The following is a 22,552-nucleotide window of genomic DNA, read 5'->3' as shown; positions in this document are numbered from 1 at the left end:
GACGCTCTTGATCCTATACAGAATGCAACCAAGGAAAGATGAGGTTGTTTTACTTTGTTCTGAACACTTAACACCAGGTAGAAGAATAAGAAGGGTTGGATTTATAACCCACCCTTCACTCAGAGTCTCAGAGCGGCTTACAAGCTCCTTCCCCTTCCCCTCCCCACAACAGACACCCTGTGAGGTACATGGGGCTGAGAGCAATGTTCCCTCTAAGCTGTGGAGTCTTGTGAGCGAAAATTCTACTTTGTGAGCTACTGGCATTAAAGTGGTGAGCGAGCAATTTGGCTGCTGCATAAATTAGTCTGCTCTGGAGCCATCCTTCCTGAGCTAAGACAGAAATGGGTGAGCCGGAGGCTAAAAAACTGTGAGCTAGCTCACACTAACTCAGCTTAGAGGGAACACTGGCTGAGAGAGCTCTAACTGAGAACTGCTCTTGAGAGAACAGCTCTGAGAGAACTGTGACTGTCCCCAGATCACTCAGCTGACTGCATGCCGAGGAGAAAGGGGGAATCAAACCCAGTTCTCCAGATTAGAGTCCACCACTCTTAACTACTACTCCAAACTGGCTCTCGAAAGATTAAAATGCCATTGGAACTGCAGTCTCCTGCCTACTTGGTTACATCAGGGGAATCCAGTTGTCTTAGTTCAGAATGCTATGCATTTCAGGATTAAGGGACGCAGTCAGCGGCTGCGTTCCCATCCTCAGATTTATTGAGCATTTCTTTGTGCATAAGAGGTAGGGTTCCTGGGTACCCCCTGGCCACTGGATGGGGATGGGTAGGATAGGGTTGCCAGCTCCGGGTTGGGAAACTCCGGGAGATTTGGGGGTGGAGCCTGGGGAGGACAGGGACCTCAGTGGGGTACACTGCCATAGAGTCCACCCTCCAAAGTAGTCATTTAATCCAGGGGAACTGATCTCTGTAGTCTGAAGATGAGCTGTAATTCCAGGGGATCCCCAGGTCCCACTTGGAGGCTGGCATCCCTAATAAGAGGGTTTGCTTCGTGCTTAAGAAAGTTCTGGAAGGGTGGCTGTGCTGATCTTTGGCGAAGAGCTAGACTCGAGTCCAGTAGCAGCTTAAAGACCAAAAAAGATTTCCCTGGTGTGGCGGTATCTCTCTCTTATTTTGTGTGGCTAGGTGTGATGTAGTTTTAAATTTCTTGTTGTTTCTTTCTCTCACTCAAGATATCACTGCCACCAGGAATTTAATTCCAGTCTTTAATTAACCTTTCCCACAGTATTGTGCCCGAGCTCTAAGGCTCCTTCATTGGACTATGTGGCTCTGAGGATAAGACTCTGGGTTAGCAATAAACAAGATAAAACTTTCTTGGTAAAGGAAGCGTATTGGTTACAAGGTGTTTTGTTAAACTGCTTAGTAAAATCTTTCCCCTTTCTACTCAGGTCTCTGTCAGCTTTCCCCCCCTCACACTCTTAAAATACTCTGACTATATTAGATTTTGCCTAATATGCCCCCCCTTAAGTATATTTTCTTCCTCCTTTAGTATCTTAATGCCTTTCACAGCACTTCTATATGATTCTAGTTAGAAGACTGCTTCTCAGACTCTGTGTAGATTGACCACAACTGACAGATGCTGACTGCTGACTTCTGACATCAAACTGAACCCTCTGCCTTCTCTCTCTCCACACACACACACACACACTTCCCAGCTCCGCCCACACACTCTCAGTCACTAACCAATCACCTCACTCACTCGTCTCCCTCTTTCACCCCCCCTTATTCTTTTGACACTTACCAACCATTTAAAGCGGGGGTGTCAAACATAAGGCCCGGGGGCCGGAACCAGCCCATCCAGGGCTCTTATGTGGCCTGTGAGCAACTAGTGCAAGGGAGGGAACAGGAGACTGCTCGGGAGGCATGGGTGAGCCCCTGCAATTGTGGATTCAGCATGGCAGAACAACCTCATCTGCAGCAGTCAAGCAGAGTGGGAGCGTCTGCTCAGCGCTGCGCCGCTGGGTCTCCAGTCTGCCCATATGGGTTTTCCTTTGCACCCCCCTCCCAGCTAGGGCTGCCAAATGCCCCCGGGGGGGCGGAATTCCCCCCGCTTTCGAGCCCCGATTCCAGCTCCCGCGGAATCGGGGCCCGGGGGAAACCCCACCCCCGCGTGTGCATCATCCGGAAGTGACGTCACACGCTGGGGGCGGGGCCACGCCATTTGAGGGGAAAACAAAAGGCACGCAAAAGACGCCGGCCGAGAGCCCCCCGCTCCCGGCGAAAAATAATTTGGCAACCCTACTCCCAGCCCATGGGGCCTTGTAGTGAAGATACACCAACTCGGAGCAGTTTATATCTCCGGTACCCGGCGTTACAATTATGGCACACATGGTCCGGCCCAACAAAGTGACGTTTATGTCAGATCCAGCCCTCGTAACAATTGAGTTTGACACCTCTGATTTAAAGGAACATACACTTATAACTTGAAATCATTACACCTGGTATGAGCTTTGGAGAGTCAAAGCTCCCCTTCGTCAGATACCTGACAAGGGAAGCGTTGACTCTCCAAAGCTTCTACCCTGAGTCTAGCTCTTCATACTTAAGGTAGCTTGCGGGCATGATGCCACCAAACCAATTAAAGCCAGCACCTCAACACGAACAGCACCTGAGCGTAAAACGTGATCACAAACAGTGAAGACGATGTGCTGTTTTTTAAAAAAAGATTAAGGCCACTCAAGAGAGCATGGCTGGATCCATCCCAAGCACCAATGAATGCTGCATCCAATTTCCAGTACCAGCAAGAGAGACGGGAAGCCCACAAGCCAGTGTATTATAGTGGTTAGAGGGCAGGACTAAGGCGGGGCCTAAGGTTGCCAAGTATAAATTCAGCCGCAGCGGGGGACTCCCGGCTGGCGGCTGGAGTGCGTGCGCTCTGCATCCACGATGCCCGGAAGTGACACAGGCACGCCGGGCACGCTGGGGGCGGGGCCACAACCATCCGAGGGAAAACCATAGAGTTTTCCCTCGGATGACCGTGTCCCCGCCCCCAGCATGCCCGGCGTACCCGCGTCACTTCCGTGTGACGTGCACGTTGGGGTGGAGTTCCCCCTGGGGCCCGATCCGCCGCCGGCAGGGAACAGGCCTCTGGGGCAGGGGTTTCCCCGCCCCCCGGGGAGACTTGGCAAGCCTAGCGGGGCCATCGGGGTTCAAACCTCAGACCCGCCGTGAAGCTCACTAGGAGACCGTCACCCAGTCATACTCTCTCTCTCAGTTCAACCTACCTCAAAGGGTTGTGGTAAAGTAGAATGGAGGGGGGGGAATGACCGTGTCTACCGCCCTTAGAGGAAAATGGATCCGCAGGATTCAACCCAATGTAGTGTTTCTAGCAGCTAGCTAGCCCATATATGGATGTGCGTTCTCTGGAGTTTTCAAAATTAGCTGGCAAAGGACGATGTTGCAAAGGGGAAAAAAAACCCAATCTGTTGGACATAGGAAAATACATAGGGTTGACATTTGTGAGGTTAGGAAATTCCTGGAGATCTGGGGGTGGAGCCTAGGGAGGGCGGAGTTTGGGAAGGGGGCGGGAGTTCAGCAGAATCCACCCTCCAGAGGTGCTATTTTCCCCAGGGGAACTGATCTCTGTAGCCTGGAGATCTCTTGCCATCCCAGGAGAACTCGTGGCCCAGCTAGAGCTTGGTCGGTTAACCCTACATGCCATTCTCACAGTCAGCGGGTGTCTGTGTTAGAGAAATTTAGAAACCAGGCCGACAAGCGTCCGGTAGGTGTGCGTCAACTCACTTTGGCCTCCAGGCGTTCCGTCTTCTCTCTTTCGATCCGTTCCCTTTCGACCCTTTCGGCTTCCTCTCGCTCGGCCCGTAAGCGGGCCTCCTCTGGAAAACAAAAGGTTGTTGGATTGAGCAACTCAGCATGCCCGGACACTGGGGACGCGACATCACTCTAATTGAATACAGGTGCTATCTCCTTGAATGGGATGCCTCTCTTTGTCTTGGCCTGGGAGCTGCCCTCTCTCTCTCTCTTTGTCCTCTCACTCTCATCACATGGCCTTCCATGGAGACACATGGCTCTGCAGGCCCCTCCTGTAGATATAATGTCCTCATAACCCACATACTTGATGCCGGACAAGCTGGCCGTTTGTGATAGGGAAAATACTCTTTGGATTAGGCTTCTCTCTCTCCTTTCGCCTGCAGCTTTAATGCGAACTGGAGCTACCTGAATAAATGCCCGTCTTGCCTCAACTAGGGCCAGGGCTTTCCGCCAGCCTGGTGGAACACGCTCCCTATTGAGACCAGGGCCCTGCGGGATCTCCTTCGATTCCGCAGGGCCCTGCAAGACGGAGCTGTTCCACCAGGCCTTTGGTTGAGGCAGCGGGCGCCCATCTATGGTCTCCCTGAGGTTGCTGCCACCAGTGTTCCCTCTAAGCTGAGTTAGTGTGAGCTAGCTCACAGTTTTTTTAGCCTCCGGCTCATACATTTTTGTCTTAGCTCAGGAAGGAGGGCCCCAGAGCAAACTAATTTATGCAGTAGCCAAATCGCTCACTCAGAACTTTAATGCCAGCAGCTCACAAAGTATAATTTCTGCTCACGAGTTTCCACAGCTTAGAGGGAACATTGGCTGTCACCCGTCTACTGACCACCGACTACTGGCCTTTAGCTCATTGTGCCATCGGGCCAGAACGTTTTAGCCAACTGACGCTGTTCCAAGCTGTACCCATTGTTTTAATTGTTATAATGTTTTATCGCGTTTTAAGGTTTAATGTTTTAAACTGAAATTGTATTTATTTTTAATGAATTATATCCCGCCAGAGGAATGGGCGGGATATAAATGCAAATAATGAAATAAATAAAACCTCTTGGAAGATTTATTGACTGCACTCAGGATCACACTTCTTTGACTGGGCAAAACTCTGCTATTGTCAGGGTCCTTAGTCAGGTTACACAACACAGGGCTTCATAAGAAGATAACTGTTTATTGGTAAATCCAGTACTAGAGACACATGTACAGCTTGTGTCAGGAATGGCCGCCTATACAAGGGCCTCTGACTTATACTAGAATCAAACATCCCCCCAGTAAGCATAAGCCAATGGATACATCTCGCGTGGGCAGGCAAAGCAAGCAGGCAAAGCAAAAAGCCGTTAACTTTCCCAGCCGAGTAAAACTGCAGCTGTGGCATCTACAAGGTCAAGCATAAGATAGCAAACAGTTGGTGAGCCAGGGAGAGCTGAGACAGAAAACGGGAGGGCACCCCTCCACATTCCAGACTTATGACAGGGCTACCTGACAGCTATGTTAACCAAACATCCCAATAAGATTGTCAGTGAGGGGGTGAAACGAAGCCAGGCAATGCAGGCACCATTAACTTGACATTATCACCCCTGCGTAACCACCCAATACAACAGCAACAGGTCAAACAGGAAGGGTATTGAAAACAGATCAGCCAATATCATAATGCCCCCATAGAAATCAATGGTGCGACCTCATTTGGAATACTGTGTGTAGTTCTGGTCACCACACCTTAAAAAGGATATTATAGCTTTGGGAAAAGTGCAGAAAAGGGCAACTCGAATGATAAAAGGGTTGGAACACTTTCCCTATGAGGAAAGGTTAAGGCGCTTAGGGCTCTTTAGCTTGGAGAAAAGACGACTGAGGGGTGACATGATCGAGGTTTATAAGATTATGCATGGGAAAGAGCAGGTAAAGAAAGAGGTACTTTTCTCCCTTTCTCACAATACAAGAACCCGTGGGCACTCCATGAAATTGCTGAGCAGTCGGGTTAGAACGGATAAAAGGAAGTACTTATTCACCCAAAGAGTGATTAACACATGGAATTCACTGCCACAGGAAGTGGTGGGTGCTACAAGCATGGACAGCTTCAAAAGGGAATTAGATAAGCATATGGAGCAGAGGTCCATCAGTGGCTATTAGCCACAAGGTATAGCTAGGGGCTCTGGGGCAAGTGATGCTCTGTCTTCTTGGTGCTTGGGGGGGGGTCAACAGTGGGAGGGCTTCTAATGTCCTGGCCCCACTGCTGGACCTCCTGATGGCACTGGTATTTCTGGCCACTGTGTGACACAGAGTGTTGGACTGGATGGGCCTTTGGCCTGATCCAACATTGAAGCCGTCCATGCTTGTAGCCGCCACCACTTCCTGTGGCAGTCCAACAGTCCACTTCAGTCCAACATCAGTGCTTTGCCTTCAAGGCCAGCCTCCATGGTTATCTGAGTAAGTCTGCAACCACACGTGGATGTGCTGAACGTTTTGTCGGTGTTGCTGTAGGGCACCTTGGAGAAGGGCCGCAGCTCAGCAGTAGAGCCTCTGCTGACATGTGGGCGGTCCTGGGTTCAACCTCCAGCACCTCCAGTTAAAAAGGACCAGGCTGTAGGTGACGGGAAAGACCTCTGCCTGAGACCCTGGAGAGCCGCTGTCAGTCTGAGCAGACAATACTGACTTTGATGGACCAAAAGTCTGATTCAGTATATGGCAGCTTTATGTGTGTTAATGTGATGGGGAGGAGTTGTGACTCAGTGCCTGGTATGCAGAAGGTCCTGGGTTCAATGCCCAGCATCCCCAGTTTTACCCAGCTCGATAGGGGAAGGGGATGGGACCCCTAGAGTATCAGAGAGAGAGAGAGAGAGAGAGAGAGAGAGAGAGAGAGAGAGAGAGAGCGCTGTTCCAAAATAACTCTTATTTAGTAAAGGTGAAGGTTTCCCTTGCTCAAAAGCCAGTCGAATCCGACTCTAGGGATGCGGTGCTCATCCCCGTTTCCAAGCCCAAGAGCCAGCGCTGTCCGAAGACGTTTCCGTGGCCACGTGGCTGGAATGACTAGACGCCGAGGTGCACGGAACGCTGGGGGCGTGCGGGGAGGTATTTGTGCGGGGAGACAGGATGTTGGACTAGATGGAGTATTGCCAGGGCTATTTTTGGGCAGGAACGGAGTTCCGGCTGGCTCCCAAGTTGGCCACGCCCAGCAGGAGCTCATTAGCATAATAGGCCACACCCAACAGCAGGAACTCATTAGGATTGGCTACATTAGGGGGGTGTGGCCTAACATGCAAAGGAGTTCCTGCTACAAAAAAAGCCCTGGGTTTTGACCACAAACAAGGTAAACAGAATAAGAAGGGAAAGGTGGGTGTGGCTGGATGACCACACTTCTGGTAACACGGGGGTGTGGCCTAATGTGCTAATGAGCGGTGCTGTCAGGGTGTGGCCTAATATGCTAATTACTTTCTGCTGTTGGGTTTGGCCTATTATGCTAATGAGTTCCTCCTGGGCTTTTTCTACAAAATGAGCCCTGACTATTGCTCTGATCCAGCAGAGCTCTTCTGATGTTCTTATGAAGGCCTCGGCCTCTATGCCATGTTGTTGGCCGTTCAGAGGAACTGGTTGGTCACTGTGTGAGACGGGATGCTGGACTGAATGGACCACTGGTCCGATCCAGCAGGACTCTTCTTACGTTCTTAATCCCTGGCATCTCCAGTTTTAAAAGGGTCAAGTGGTAGGTGATATGAGAGACCTCTGCCTGAGATTCTGGAGAGCTGCTGCCAGTCTGAGTAGACCATACTGACTTTGATTATCTGATTCAGTATACAGCCGCTTCATCGAAGGATAATCCCCCCTCCAGTATTCTTCTAAGATGACCACAATTCAAGGTACAGAATTCACCGTACGTTCCTCAAACAGTCTCCTCTCCTCCTCCTCTCTCTGCATCCTCAGCCGTTCGGCTTTGCTGGGTTTCTTCTTGCCACCGCTGCCGGCAGACTGAATGTGAATTGCACATTAAAAAAAGGAAATACATTTAGATTACACATTTCAAAAATGGCCATAGTATAACCAGAGTTTAACGTATTCATCCCCCTGAAAGCTGTGTTATTCTGTCTGTAGCAGTAGAAAAGAGCAGGAGTCCAGCAGCAGCTTAAAGACTAACACAATATGCACGACTCACAAAAGCTTCCTTCCACAAATTTTGTTATTCTAAGGTGCTACTTGGGACTCTTGCTCTTTCCCCCTGAAAGCCAGTCTTTGGGTACTGACATTATCTTACAGAAAACTGAAGACGTTAAGAAAATAACTCTGATAAAACACGAATGCAAGATCTATTTCCTACTCTCTCTCTTTTTTTTAACATCATAGGTAAGGAACACCCAATGAAATCGCCTGGCAGTAGATACACAGTGCATGATGAATTTAGAAGAAGAGATTGGATTTATACCCGGCCCTCCACTACCCAAAGGACAATTCAAGGTACAGAATTCACCGTACGTTCCTCAAACAGTCTCCTCTCCTCCTCCTCTCTCTGCATCCTCAGCCGTTCGGCTTTGCTGGGTTTCTTCTTGCCACCGCTGCCGGCAGACTGAATGCGAGTTGCACATTAAAAAAAAAGGAAATACATTTAGATTACACATTTCAAAAATGGCCATAGTATAACCAGAGTTTAACGTATTCATCCCCCTGAAAGCTGTGTTATTCTGTCTGTAGCAGTAGAAAAGAGCAGGAGTCCAGCAGCAGCTTAAAGACTAACACAATATGCACGACTCACAAAAGCTTCCTTCCACAAATTTTGTTATTCTAAGGTGCTACTTGGGACTCTTGCTCTTTCCCCCTGAAAGCCAGTCTTTGGGTACTGACATTATCTTACAGAAAACTGAAGACGTTAAGAAAATAACTCTGATAAAACACGAATGCAAGATCTATTTCCTACTCTCTCTCTCTTTTTTAACATCATCGGTAAGGAACACCCAATGAAATCGCCTGGCAGTAGATACACAGTGCATGATGAATTTAGAAGAAGAAGAAGAAGAGATTGGATTTATACCCTGCCCTTCACTACCCAAAGGAGCCTCAGAGCGGCTTACAAACTCCTCTCCCTTCCCCTCCCCACAACAGACACCCTGTGAGGTAGGTGGGGCTGAGAGAGCTCTGAGAGAGCTGCCCGTGAGGGAACAGCTCTGAAAGAACTTGTAGCTGACCCAAGGTCACACCAGCAGCTGCATGTGGAGGAGTGGGGAATCAAACCCGGCTCTCCCAGATTAGAGTCCGCGCTCCTAACCACTACACCAAACTGGCTCTCTAATGCTTCCCTCAATCGTTCCTGCAATCCTACTAAGCAGGTGGGAGGGGGGAATAATTTTGGGGTCCCGTGAAGTCACGCAGGTTGTGTGATTTGGTTTCATACAATGTGTGAGGGGAGTCAAGGTGGTGTGACCAGAAACCCAGAAGACACCTTTGTCTGAGGGCCTCTGGTGGCTCTCAGCAGTCCTGGTTTCCCGGACTGCGGGATGTGTCCATGAATATTAACACGGCATCACAAACTTTAAGCTTACAGTACAAACATTACGGTTAATCTACAGTGAGCAGGCATATGTCAGGTCTTTTGATCTACCTACATACCTTTTTCTTTGGACCCTAAACGTTGGAAGGAAAAAGAACAGGAAAAGTCAGGAAAGTGCATGAGTCAGAATAAAACTGTCAAGGCTGGGGGGGGGAAATATTTCAGATACCATCACCAAGATCGGAGACACCAAAGGCATGAGGCCAAAGAGGCTCACGGGAAGGAGCTGTGGTTGCAGTTGTGGTTCTGCAATCTTTCCCTGAGCTGCGCTGGAAAATGCTTCTAAATGGGAAGCAGAAAGGAAGAAACCACAGAAGCAGAAGCTGTGGGTATCTTTCACAGGAAAGAGACACAAGGAAGGGAAAGCGTCCTTTGTTCGATTTCTGTCTGCTCCACAGATGCTAAAGGTAATAGAGCCCCTTTTGGGCTTTGTACAGCTCCAGAACAGGCAATTCAACTAAACCACAAATAATTTCAGGCGGGGGTAGTAGTGTTGGTCTGCACTAGAAAAGTCCCGGGGCACCTTAAAGACCAATGAGACTTTGAGAGTCAAAGTTCTGTCTTTGTTGGTCTTTAAGGTGCTATTGGACTGGCATCTTGCTCTGAAACTGGAGTTCCCAACCATTTTGAGCCTGTGGGCACCTTTGGAATTCTGACACGGCACGGTGAGCGCAGTCAAAAAATGGCTGCCACAAAGGCTTGCCATTCCCCCGGTGGGGGGTGGGGGTTTGCCCGCTTTAGGGGACCCCAATCTGCTGGCCCGGATTCAGTCAGCAGGGGGAACCCCGTCCCTAATGTCCTGGGATTGCGCCAACGTGCCCGGCGCGATGACATCACCTAGAGGTGAGGTCATCACGCTGGGCACGTCGTCAGGGGGACGCTCTAGCGCTCGGCAAAAAAACCCTCTATGTTACCATAGAGTTTCTGGTCGGATGCCAGAGCGTCCCCGTGGCGACATGCCTAGCGCGATGACGTCACTTCTGGGTGACATCATCGCGGTGCATGCACTACGTGCACCCACCAGAATTTCCAGGAAAGGAAGCTCCGTCCCCCTGCCGGCAGAAGGTAGCGACTAGCGACCAGGCAACCCGACTGCTGCAGGAGGTGGAGGCAGCCACAAAACGGCTGCCGCATCTTACCTTCAGCCACACCGTGAAGGTCCTGGTGCCGCAGTGGCAACCGCTGTCCAAGCAACATTTTAAAAACTCCGCACAGCCCACTAAATCTCCAGCAGCCAGTCAGAAATTCTGGAGAGCCTTTCAAGAGGATAAGCCTCGGGGGGAACCGGATTACCAACCTCCAGGTGGCGGCTGGAGGTCTCCCGCTATTACAACTGATCTCCAAGCGACAGAGATCAGTTCATCTGGAGAAAATTGACACCTTGGAAGGTGGACTCTACGGCATGGAGCCCCATTGAATTCCATCCCCTCCCCAAACCCCGTCCTCCTCAGGCCACACCCTCCAAATCTCCAGGTATTACCCGGACTGGAGCTGGCAACCCTAGGGGGAAACCGACCATACGTTAACGATACTTCTTCATTTCCCCCTCAATGGAGGAATAAAGAATTGAATGCAAAAAGTAAAATGATAAAACACATCAGGAATATTGCAACCTGGGTTTTGTGGAAGCATTTTGTCCATGGCGGAAGTTCAATCAATGGAAGCTTGTGGGGAACCTGTGGGCGGGGCCCAGACTGCCATAAATCTCCATATGCAAATATATAGTAATGGGTTTTGTGGAAGCATTTTGTCCACGGCTGGAAGTTCAATCAATGGAAGCTTGTGGGGAACCTGTGGGTGGCATAAATCTCCATATGCAAATATATATTAATGGGTTTTGTGGGAGCATTTTGTCCACGGCTGATTTTTGCTAGGGGGAATTGGAAACCTGTGGGTGGGGCCCAGATTGGCATAAATCTCCATATGCAAATATATATTAACATATATTTGCATATGGAGATTTATGCCAATCTGGGCCCCACCCACAGGTTTCCAATTCCCCCTAGCAAAAATGCAATGCAATGCATCGCTCTCCCTCCTTCCTCCTCACCATTTCGCCGCCTCTTCGAAGACGTCCAGACAGAGCAGTGGGAAAAAATTGTTTACATCTCCCGCCCCCTGTTTCCCGGACAACCAGCTCCGCCCATGCGCAGGCGCAGCGTCTCGCGGAGATTCCCCCTTTCCCACTCCCCGCCGTGTTACGTCACACAAACCTTTGCTTTGAGAGACAGTTGCGGGGCGTGATTACCCCGTTAGTTCACGTCCGGTTCTTTATTGACTAGGTTAGGCTGGGTGGGCGAGCAACCAAGGCAAAGTTACACAACCGAGCTTCGTGGAGATTTAGAGTTTAACTGAGTCCTTCTTTTTAATGTACTTTGAAGGAAGCGGAAAGTAAAGCCACTCTGCCCTCTTTTTTATTCTTGCCCCGCATGTGTTAGCCTTCGAATGAAACCCAGAAGTGAAAACTGTGTAACTTTTTTTGCCTCTATGATTTCACCAGCGGGCCTCGCTTTCTGCGCAGGCGCAGCAGCCTTCCCACTCTCCTGTACGTCGGCGATTGACCGCTCCGGTACACTACTCACAATCCTGCGCAGTCGCACTAAGGCTAAGAAGCAGCCTCTTCCCCCTTCTTCATCGTGCGCAGGCGCACTAGTCACCCGCTCTCCCTGCCTGCCACAAACATCTGGGTGGGTGTTGAAGCTGCAGGTAATTTACGGACTGGGAAGGTACAAAGTTGGCTTGCTTAAATGGGAGGGGGGGGATTAAGAATTCTCATTGGGGAGGGACTGTGGCTTAGTGGTAGAGCATCTGCTTGGCATGCAGAAGGTCCCTGGTTCAAACCCCGGCTTCTCCAGCTAAAAGGACCAGGCAGCAGGGGATGTGGAAGACCTTGGAGAGGAGACCTGCTGTCAGTCTGAGTAGACAATACTGATCTTGGTGGACCAAGAGTCTGATTCAGTGTAAGCCAGCTTCATGATGAGGAAGTGGTATTCCCTCTCTGCCTACACAGTTTCTACCCGAGGCTCTGGAGAGCTGCTCCCAGTCTGAGTAGACAATACTGATCTTGATGGACCAAGGGTCTGAGTCAGTATAAGGCAGTTTTATTTAATCAGGACTTCCTCTCCCCGGAAGCAAAATCATCCTGGTTACTTCGAGACAAACTACCCTGCGCGTGGCAAAATTTCTATCAGCTGCTGTCAACTTTTACGTCAGCGCTCACTTCATCAGGTGCAGCGGAGTGAACATTCACAACAGATATACGTTTACGCTTACAAACAACAGAAAGGTGGGAGTGAGGAGATGTTACAAAAAGAGATCGGTTAGGGGGGAAATAACCTATTAAAGAAGAAGAAGAAGAAATTGGATTTATACCCCGCCCTTCACTTGGAGTCTCAGAGCGGCTTACAAACTCCTTTCCCTTCCCCTCCCCACAACAGACACCCTGTGAGGTGGGTGGGGCTGAGAGAGCTCTGACACAAACTGCTCTTTTTCAAGGACAGCTGTGCCAGAGCTTGTGACTGACCCAAGGTCACATCAGCAGGTGCAAGTGGAGGAGTGGGGAATCAAACCCGGTTCTCCCAGATTAGAGTCCGCGCAGAAATCAGATTGTTGTCGAAGTTTTTCACAGCTGGAGTTCATTAGTTGCTGTAGATTTTCCGGGATGTGTGGCCGTGGTCTTGGCACTGTAGAACCTGACGTCTCGCCAGTAACTTTGACTGGCATCCTCAGAAGTATAAGGTGTGAGTACTAGTTTTCATCTTGTTCTGCCCGACTTCACCAAGTAACATGAAATCAGATCGAATCAAGAATGGTGGAGCGTGAGACACGACTAGCAGAACTAATTACACCTGTAAATTGTGGGTTGCAGTTTAGAATAATTTCTGTGATTGGATTGTAAAAAAAAGAATTGAAGTGGGAGCCACTATCACAGTGCTGGTATTATTCTCTCACTCCTCTTTCCCAGTATATACCTATATGTAGGTAAAGATAAAGGTTTCCCTTGCTCGAAAGCCAGTCGAATCCGACTCTAGGGTTGCGGTGCTCATCTCTGTTTCCAAGCCGAAGAGCCAGTGCTGTCCGAAGATGTTTCCGTGGTCATGTGGCCAGCATGACTAGAGGCCAAGGCAGACGGAACGCTGTTACCTTCCCACCAAAGCGGTACCTATTTATCTACTTGCAGTTTCTTGCTTTTGAACTGCTAGGTTGGCAGGAGCTGGGGCCAGAGACAGGAGCTCACTCCGTCACGCGGCACTTGGGTCTCGAACTGCTGAACTACTAACCTTCCGGTCTGCAGTTCAGCGTCTTAACCACTTGACCCACCCCAGCTCCATATATCTATATCTAGATAGACAGATAATTACCCCTCTTCTCCCATGTTCTTGGACTTTCTCTGTGTGTGTTTGGCTCCACCTACTGTGGCAGTCAATTTATGGTTGTATCCACCACCCTATGTCAGAATTCCAGGTGCGCCCCACAGGCTCAAAAGGGTTAGGGATCCCTGGTGTAAATCAATAGGATGGGAGTTGGGACACCCCATAAGTAATGTAATAGGATTAGGATTCTGGAAACTAAAACCAAATTAAAAATCTGGAAGACAGCATAAAGAGCTAGTTTGGTGTAGTGGTTAAGTGAGTGGACTCTAATCTGGGAGAACTGGGTTAGATTCTCCACTCCTCCACTTGCAGCTGCTGCATGACCTTGGGCAAGCCATAGTTCTGTCAGAGCTGTTCTCTCAAGGGCAGTTCTCGAAAGAGCTCTCTCAGCCCCACCAACCTCACAGGGTGTCTGTTGTGGGGAGAAGGGAAAGGAGTTTGTAAGCCGCTCTGAGACTCCGAGTGAAGGGCAGGGTATAAATCCAAACTCTTCTTCTTCTATGAACATGTTTAAAGAAGAATGACAAAATGGAAATAAATAAATTTATCTGAACTGGGAGACTATTAAAAATAACAATAAAAATTATTTAAACTTAGAAATGAATGCTATCCATCTAATATTAAAATGATTGTTCTTCAGGTAAATGCCAGTGCAGAGGATATGCTGCTGAATTATGGCCAGTCCCTTAAGATATGAAGTACTGAATCTTTACAAAAATGTAAGTTCTAAGCAGTAACCAATCAGGTACAAACAAAACCAACCGGATGCCTGTAATGCTCCCGATGCTTTGCGTTTGTTTTCTAGCTGCTGTACCTGGGTAGGGAATATCCCAAAGGGGCGGACTACTTCCGAACCCGGCTGAAGGCAGCTTTCTTAAAAAACAAGGACGTGAAGGACCCAGAAAAAATTAAAGAGCTCATCGCTCGAGGGGAGTTTGTCAGCAAAGAGCTGGAGGCGTTGTACTTTCTGCGGAAGTACCGAGCTCTGAAACAGCGATACTATGAGGACGATAACAAGTGATTCGCAGTGCTATTTTGGGAGCTTCCACAGGTGTCGGTGAACTACAAAGGATTGATCTACCATTAAAGCAGAACAGCGGATTGAAAGAAAAATCTGACGTTTCTCGACCGTCTTGGGTTTAACGCTGTATGGAGAGGTGGTGGACAGGAAGACCAGGTCGTGGAGATGTGCCCCTGTGCTGCAGACCACAACAGTCGCCCTGAGCCTTCGGGGTAGGGCGGGATACAAATCTAAAGATAAATAAATCAAATAAATAAATAAATATACGTAAGTGCCGTCAAGTCGCACCTGCCTTATGGTGGCCCCGGTAAGGAGCTTTCAAGGCAAGTGAGAAGCAGAGGTGGTTTGCCTTCGACTTCCTCTGCAGAATCTTCCTTGGCGGTTTCCCATCCAAGTACTGACCTTGCTTCGTTTCCGCAATCTGACGAGGTGGAGTCCTGCCATACCATTCCACATCCCCACTTTTAACTTACATTATGGCAGGATGTGCATGATGTTGGGAGGGCCCGTGGCTCAGTGGTAGAGCATCTGCTTGGCGTGCAGGAGGTCCCGGGTTCAATCGCCGGCATCTCCAGTTAAAAAGATCTGGCACTAGGTGACGTGTACGTCCTCTGCCTAAGCCCCTGGAGAGCTGCTGCCAGTCTGAGTAGACAATACTGACTCCCAGGGCTTTTTTTGTAGAAGAAGCCCAGCAGGAACTCATTAGCATAATAGGCCACACCCAACAGCAGAAACTCATTAGCACATTAGGCCACACCCCTGACAGTGCAGCTCATTCGCATATTAGGCCATACCCTTGGGAAGGGAGGCATTTAAATGCCTCCCCGATGCTTCCAGGGCCCCCCCCCCAGCCCGCCCACCTCTGAGTCGCCGGGGAGGGTCGCTCTCCAGGCCTTCCCTCTTTAGCCAGGCACACAGAGGTTTTGGCTGTAGTGGGCGTGGCCAACTCTGAAGCCAGCCAGAACTCCATTCCTGTGCGTTCCTGCCCAAAAATAGCCCTGCTGACTCCGATGAACTAAGGGTCTGATTCAGGAGAAGGCAGCTTCACATATTCATGTATAACCTAGCTTATTGCCGGGTTCGCACATGCTCTTGACCCCTGGAGAATCACAGTTAGAAAGTAATTGCCATTCCCTGTGATGTACAGACTTAAGTGCATGGGTTAATTGTTGTTAATCCGGGTTTGAAATCATGGGAGAAGTTCTAGTTTAGAATCCCACTTTGTGCGCCTGAGAGAAGAATGGACTCCAGTTAAACCACATGCCCTGCATTCGTACTGTAGTTACGTTTCTCTGTGGGATTCTCTGCACATCTCAGCTTAATGGCGGTTAAGAGTGAAGCCTAGCACAATCATTTCTTAGGAACCTCTCTATGCCTCCGGATTAAACGCCGGTTATAAAATGTATGTACTAGATAAGCACAGCAAACACTTCTTTAAAAAGATCAAGATGGGTCGCTGCGTTAGTCAGTAGAAAAGATCAGTTAGTAGCAGTAGAAAAAAACAGTCCGGTAGCACCTTAAAGACTAACAAAATTTGTGGCAGATAGACAAATAGGGCTACCCAGGGCTATTTTTGGGCAGGAACACACAGGAACGGAGTTCCGGCTGGCTCCCAAGTTGCCCACGCCCAGCAGGAACTCAATAGCATAATAGGCCACACCCAACAGCAGGAACTCATTAGGATTGGCTACATTCAGGGTGTGTGGCCTAACATGCAAAGGAGTTCCTGCTACAAAAAAAGCCCAGGGTTTTGACAACAAACAAAGTAAACCGAATAACAAGCAAAAGGTGGGTGTGGCTGGATAACCACATTTCTGGTAACATGGGGGTGCGGCCTAATGTGCTAATGAGCTGTGCTGTCAGGGGTGTGGCCCAATATGCTAATGAGTTCCTGCTGTTGGGTGTGGCCTATTATGCTAATGAGTTCCTGCTGGGCTTTTTCTACAAAAAGAGCCCTGGCCCGGCTACCCATCTTGACCTGGCTGTAGCAGTAGAAAAGAGTAAAGAGTCCAGTAGCACCTTAAAGACTAGAAAAAGTTGTGGCGGGGGAGGAGCTTTCATGAGTCACCGCTCATGACGTCAGAGCACTGACTCGGGATGGCTCATCCGCTGCCACAATTTTTGTTAGTCTTTAAGGTGCTACTGGACTCTTTCCTACCTCTTTAAAAAGAGAGGGCAAGATTGACTTTTGATCTTTGGCAAACAGCGGGGGTAGAGAATTTGACTCGGTTTAAACTGCTTTATCTTCCAAAAAAAAATTGGGAAAGGGGCAAACTACAGGAAGGGTATGGGTGGTATAAAGGCCAACGTATTCTGTGCCGAGCAAACTTGAATGCCATAACTGAGATTATGCCTACTGCTGTTTTCAATCTTCATTTTGTACAAACCATTGGTAATCGTTTCTGATCCAAAATAAAGGTTTGAACACATTGAATTGGGAGGCTTCGTATCAAATCAGACAGATGTATGCTGCCATCTGAATTATGACCCTTTGGTCCTTACAGGGGCATTTTAGTTATTTCAAAATAACTTACACGACTTCCCTCGTGAGGAGGGGAGGGTAAGCAGTTGCAAACCCAAACTGCTACAATCCCACTCCAGTTGCTGCTTCGCTCCAGAATTATGGCGGACCAAGGCATAACACGTATGTTTGAATAAACACATTAAAAGTGCTGAGGAACTCAAAGCACCTTCCCATAGAAGAGGCTGCCTGGTGTGTCTCTGCACAGTTGCTGTAGCTCTCCTCTGCCTTCCAATTAGACTGTTCTAGGGGCAGAGAAGTATGTGGTCCATCTGCATCAGGAGTGATCGGATCGTCACTGCTGCTTCCAACAAGGAATTAACTACCCTGGCTATAAGAATGAAACGCACCTCCAATTTTATTTCAGAAAAGGGCAACCAAGATGATTAGGGGGTTGGAGTACCCTCCCTATAAATGAAAGGCTGAAGCATCTGGGACTTTTCAGTTTAGAGAAGAGACAACCAAAGGGGGGGGGGGAGGACATGACAGAGGTTTATAAAATGACGCATGGGGTGGGTACAGTTGAGAAGGACAAATTTTTCTCCCTCTCCCTAAAGACTAGAACTTTAGGGCATCCAATGAAGCTGATGGGCAGGCGGTTCAGGACAGACAACAGGGAATACCACTTTACATAGAGAGCAATTAAAATGTGGAATCTGCCGCCAGAGGATGTAGTGATGGCCACCGGAAGAAACAGCTTTAAAGGGATTAGACAGATTCACGGGGGATAAGCCTATCAATGGCTACTAGCCATGCTGACTATGGGGAACCTCCACATTTGGAGGCACTAAGCCTCTGACTCCCAGAGCCAGGAGGCAACATCAAGGGAAGACCTCAGCCTCTGTGCCCTGTTGTTGGCCCTCCAGAGGGACTGGTTGGCCACTGTGTGAGACAAGATGGTAGACTACCTGTCTGATGCAGCAGGGCTCTTATGTTCTTAATAAGCTATTCAGGGCTTTTTGGGTGACGCCTCCATATTAGAGCCTTTCCAGTCCGGCTTCCAACCAGGCCATGAGAGAGATGGTCCTGGTCGCCCTCACAGATGGTATCCAGAGGCATCTGGATCGAGGCGGTACGGCGGTGTTGTTGTTGTTAGACCTGTCGGCGACATTCGACCATCAACTACTGGTCCACTGCCTCACCGATACAGGGATTCAGGGGTTTGCCTTATAGTGGCTCTACTCATTTCTTCAGGGCCGGGGACAGAGGGTGGCAGTTGGGGAACAACCGAGGACACAGAAAAACCTCTCGAAATCATAGCTGAACAACAGAAACATTTTTTTTTTATTAATCACAACAGAAGCAGGATTGTTTGTGACAAATCGACAGTTTTCATTTCATTTCACAGCATACGCTGCTAACAAGAACATTTGTAAAGTGAACAGTGGTCATTCTTTAATGTCTGTGACCAACATTCTGAGGTCACGTAACTAAACCGGACGGGGGGGGGGGGGGGAGAGAAAATCACACGAATTACATTGCATATATTCAGCTTCCTCTCCCCCCCCCTTCCTGGAAATAACCCAAAAAGAGAGCACAATGTACAAAAAACATGTTATGTTTAGTTTATACTATACAAAAATAGTTAAAATACATTCTAGGTAAACACGTTGCATTTTTTAAGAAAACAGTTCTAGTTAAGAGATTTGGCACGTGAGAGGGGGAAAGACTTTTTCCATACGTGGAAACAGAAAGAGGGTGGGATCCTTAAGCCGTTCTGGGGACGGTACAGGCCTAAGAACACAGTCCGCCGTGGCGCTCCGACTGTGCAACTGCCATTCATTTCAACGTCACCTCTTCCATACATGAAAACAGAGATAGCGGAATCCTTGATCCGTTATAGGAACGGTATACCCTAAGAGCATCATCTGCCACAGCAGCTGCCATTCATTTCAATGTCACCTCTTCCCTACAGCAGAAGGAAGTAAAGGGAAGCCGTGTTGCCTCAGTGCGTGGTGGATTTCCCCTTGTGTATGTTTTATGGACTATCTTCTCCCTCCTGGGCCATCATTTGTACTTTGAAAAGGCAGTGGCTGCCATTGTTATCTGCACCGGGGCCGCGGCTCTGGCCGCGGCCGCTCACCCTTCTCCCTTGCCGGCTGTCCTGGCTCATGCGGAAGGGTGTGTGTGATGGGTGGCTCCTGCCCTCCTACCTCCAGATAACAGGTGGCGAGGCTGGCATTGGTGGCCCCAGCGGTGGAGAGGGTGAGCAGCAGCGGATCCCTCCTCCTCCAGTGCTTGCAGAGGAAAGACGGCCGTAGCTGGCGTTGGCAGCCTCGGCAGCTGGGAGGCAGCAACAGCAGTTTCTCTTCCTCCTCCTGCCTTCCCCACCTGCCTGCTAAGGAGAGGGGCCGGCGAGGCTGGCATCAACAGCAGGCTCTCCCACGGCTCTGTCCGGCTGGCTCCTCCCCTCTCGGCAAACAGCTGGTTTACGGAACATGTCCAGAAAATCCTGTTGGACAGGGGTTACTCCAGTCCATTTAGGTTTTCCACCCTCACTTTCTCCTGCAAAACTGGGCATCAGCCAGGTCTTCAGAAGAGTATCCTTATCTAGACCTGGCCCCGTTCCCTGGGTCTATTGATCCGTAGGGGGGGGGCAGGTTCAGAATTAGATAAAAGATTCTGTTTCAGATCCAGTACAGCAGAAAGACTACCCAGCTGAGAGCTATAAGTGAAGAAAAAAGCTGGGAGAAGGACGCTAACATATGAATATATAATTTATCAAAAATACAAGCAATAAATGCAAAAATACAACAGGAAAAAATGTACAAATAATACAAAGTGTGACAATATCAAAACCATATACATATAGGTGACATACAAAGTATAAAGTATCAAAGTGTATAAAACTACGAAGACTGGAATGAAACTTCATTTCATAGAACAACTTCTTCAGAAGTAGAAATTCATAGCTATAAAGAAGTAACAAAATACATTTTTCTGACAACATATTGTGTGATAGACTGGACAATAAATTTTGAATGTATAATAAAGGATACATAATAAACAATACCATCAAATACACTGTTGTCTGTTGTTTTTACTCATATACTTTGTTCATATAGATCTGTTCCTTTTGTTTTAGTAAATCAATACCCTGATTGTCTATAAGAAAAAATTCATAATTGTAATCAGTCTGGATACTAAGTATATAAAAATTCCAAACAATTATAATAATATTATTACACCTCACCATTACAGTATCAAGGAGAGAATAAATCACAGGTCAGCAAATTTGTTAGCGGGCACCAGTCAAGTTGCTAGAATTCAAATGCTGGCTATGCCTCTGGCTGTTAGAACCTACTGGGTCGAATAAATATGACCCCGAAGCTGTTCATAAACTTAAAGGAATAGTTCATAAACGTAAAGAAACAGGAAAGATCCATATCGTGATTGAGCCCATAAGGATGGAAGGATTTTAAACGATGGATCCAAAATGCTTCTCGTCTGTATAGCATTTTTTGAACATCAACCTTGTTGTATTTATCAGCATGGCCATTTTCAACAAAATGAGGAACAAGGGGCAAGTCTAAATGCTGATGATGAATATGTGATTTGTGTTTAATGATGCGGGTTCTTATTGCACGTGTTGACATACTGATATAATATTTTGGACAGGGAAATTTAATGAGATAGATTATCCTTTTTGAAGCACAATTGGAAAAATGTTTTAAACGGGGTCATTTCGTGGAAAAAGAGGTGCAGGAGCTCATTAGCATAACTCATTAGCATAACTTATTTGCATATGCCACACCCCCTGACATCACCGGAAGTGTGTCAGAAGGCAGCACCCACCGCTCAGGCTCCACTGGACTGTTTTGGATTGCTAGCTATTGGGGGGGAGGGAACGTGCAGATCTGTCCTCGCAGAGGAGGGAGAGCTTGTACCTGAATAAAACTTGGTCTTAAAAGTGCCACGTTGTGTTTGTGCGGGGGGGGGGGGGGGGCTCTGCAATTTACCTGGCTGCTTCTTGCTCTGACTGAGGGCTGCTGGGAGCAGGGGGTGGGGCTTGTTGCATGTGCCCGCCCCCTTGGATCTTTACTGCCGGAGCTTCGCTCCTGTGCGCTCCTGCAGGAAATGACCCCTGGTTTTAAATCAACCTCTAAATTTAATTCAGGGAAGACTACTTTGTCAGTTTCCAATGCCTGTGGACAGACTGAATGTCTCCCACAGCGATGGTGGCCAGCTGTGGCTAGTAATGATCTATTAGGGGACATTGTATCAGCTCTAACTAAAATGTCCTGAAAACTCCTAGTCTTCCTAAAGCCAATATGTGGCCTTTCTTAACATCCATGGATATCACTGACAATGTGCCAGTGTTTCATAATGATCCTTTTAATCCATTCTGCAAAGGGTGTATATTCAAAAGCGCACAAAATTGGGTTAGATTCATAATTTACTGTCCAGTCTATCATGCAACATGTTGTCAGCAAAATGTATTTTGTTACTTCTTTATAGCTATGAATTTCTACTTCTGAAGTTGTTCTACAAAATGAAGTTTCATTCCAGAGTCTTCGTAATTTTATACACTTTGACACTTTATACTTTGTACGTTTTTTTCCTGTTGTATTTTTGCATTTATTGCTTGTATTTTTGATAAATTATATATTCATTTGTCAGCGTCCTTCTCCCAGCTTTTTTCTTCCCTTAATCAGATCCAGTACATTCACTTCTACCTGCTTCCTAAGAAAAGGACGGGTGTGGAAAGATGGCAAGGATAACAGGAGATTAAGAGGAGCCTCGGCAAGCAGCACATGCACGTAAAGGGCATGAACCAGAGCGAGTGTGTTCAGAGTGGAGAATCATTCGCCTGTGATGGGTAGCACAAGCCAGAAAATGGCCCTTAGACAGAGAAATGTAAAAGTAGTGAAGAGGCATCAAGAGAAGTGGATTGAAAGAAAGGAACAGGGTAAAACAAGAGACTGTAATCTAAGGACAAATCTTTTACCCTTGAGCGAACCAATCTTCGTAAACTACTAGACTGCTACAGCTGCCTGGCATTCACAGAAATGAAGGACATAATCCACTATGGACATCTTCCACTCGCATCGCATTGAAATGAATGGATCTGCACCGGTGTTTTGTTCCAGCACAACTCCCAACTTGTTCCAGTTGCATTCGTGTGGGAACCTTTCTAGGGCTGGCAGCTTTCTCTTGCGAACACACGAACATTCGGGTGACGAAATCCTCTATGACAAACCAACCTAATTAGAAAAATTTGCTTTTCTTCTCCTCCCCCCACCCATTTTTTGCAACATTTTCATTTTTTTTAATAGAAAAAATAGCAATTTTCAAGAATTACCCTTGACATACTACCGGGGGGGGGGCGTTCGTTGT

At 48.1% G+C, this 22,552-nt stretch overlaps 2 protein-coding genes across 3 annotated transcripts in view; one reads left to right on the top strand and one right to left on the bottom strand.

Annotated features, from left to right (window-relative positions):
• The window catches only part of CASC1 (cancer susceptibility candidate 1), a 40,295-nt gene extending 29,798 nt beyond the window's left edge, over positions 1 to 10,497 (bottom strand). Inside the window, exons 1-5 of the mRNA XM_015407155.1 lie at positions 10,440 to 10,497; positions 9,470 to 9,582; positions 9,360 to 9,374; positions 8,232 to 8,322; positions 3,753 to 3,844 (exon numbers count right to left, since the gene is read on the bottom strand). Coding sequence (XP_015262641.1) covers positions 3,753 to 3,844; positions 8,232 to 8,322; positions 9,360 to 9,374; positions 9,470 to 9,582; positions 10,440 to 10,497 — 369 coding nt within the window. The remainder of the gene's footprint in view (positions 1 to 3,752; positions 3,845 to 8,231; positions 8,323 to 9,359; positions 9,375 to 9,469; positions 9,583 to 10,439) is intronic.
• A 1,438-nt stretch (positions 10,498 to 11,935) lies between these two features.
• LYRM5 (LYR motif containing 5) lies at positions 11,936 to 15,354 on the top strand. 2 transcript variants are annotated; one of them, XM_015407159.1, is made up of 3 exons: positions 11,936 to 12,006; positions 14,314 to 14,392; positions 14,479 to 15,354. In XM_015407159.1, the coding sequence occupies exons 2-3, from the start codon at positions 14,348 to 14,350 to the stop codon at positions 14,692 to 14,694; spliced, it is 261 nt and encodes an 86-aa protein (XP_015262645.1). In that variant the 5' UTR covers positions 11,936 to 12,006; positions 14,314 to 14,347; the 3' UTR covers positions 14,695 to 15,354. The 2 variants fall into 2 exon arrangements, with proteins under 2 accessions (XP_015262645.1, XP_015262646.1); XM_015407160.1 differs by having other exon boundaries at positions 11,958 to 12,026.
• The last annotated feature ends 7,198 nt before the right edge of the window (positions 15,355 to 22,552 follow it).

Source organism: Gekko japonicus, unplaced genomic scaffold, assembly GCF_001447785.1.
Source record: "Gekko japonicus isolate JY-2015 unplaced genomic scaffold, Gekko_japonicus_V1.1 scaffold3699, whole genome shotgun sequence".
In the NCBI taxonomy this organism is placed as follows: Eukaryota; Metazoa; Chordata; class Lepidosauria; order Squamata; family Gekkonidae; genus Gekko; species Gekko japonicus.
Note: the sequence above shows the minus strand (reverse complement) of the source record. Positions and strands in the feature narration are given on the sequence as shown.

Bases quoted from the DNA above. Each gene is read 5' to 3' on its own strand.
- LYRM5 (XM_015407159.1), top strand. From the start codon at position 14,348: ATGGCCAGTCCCTTAAGATATGAAGTACTGAATCTTTACAAAAAT. The intron at 14,393-14,478 runs GTAAGTTCTAAG...TTTGTTTTCTAG, and splicing joins TACTGAATCTTTACAAAAAT to CTGCTGTACCTGGGTAGGGA.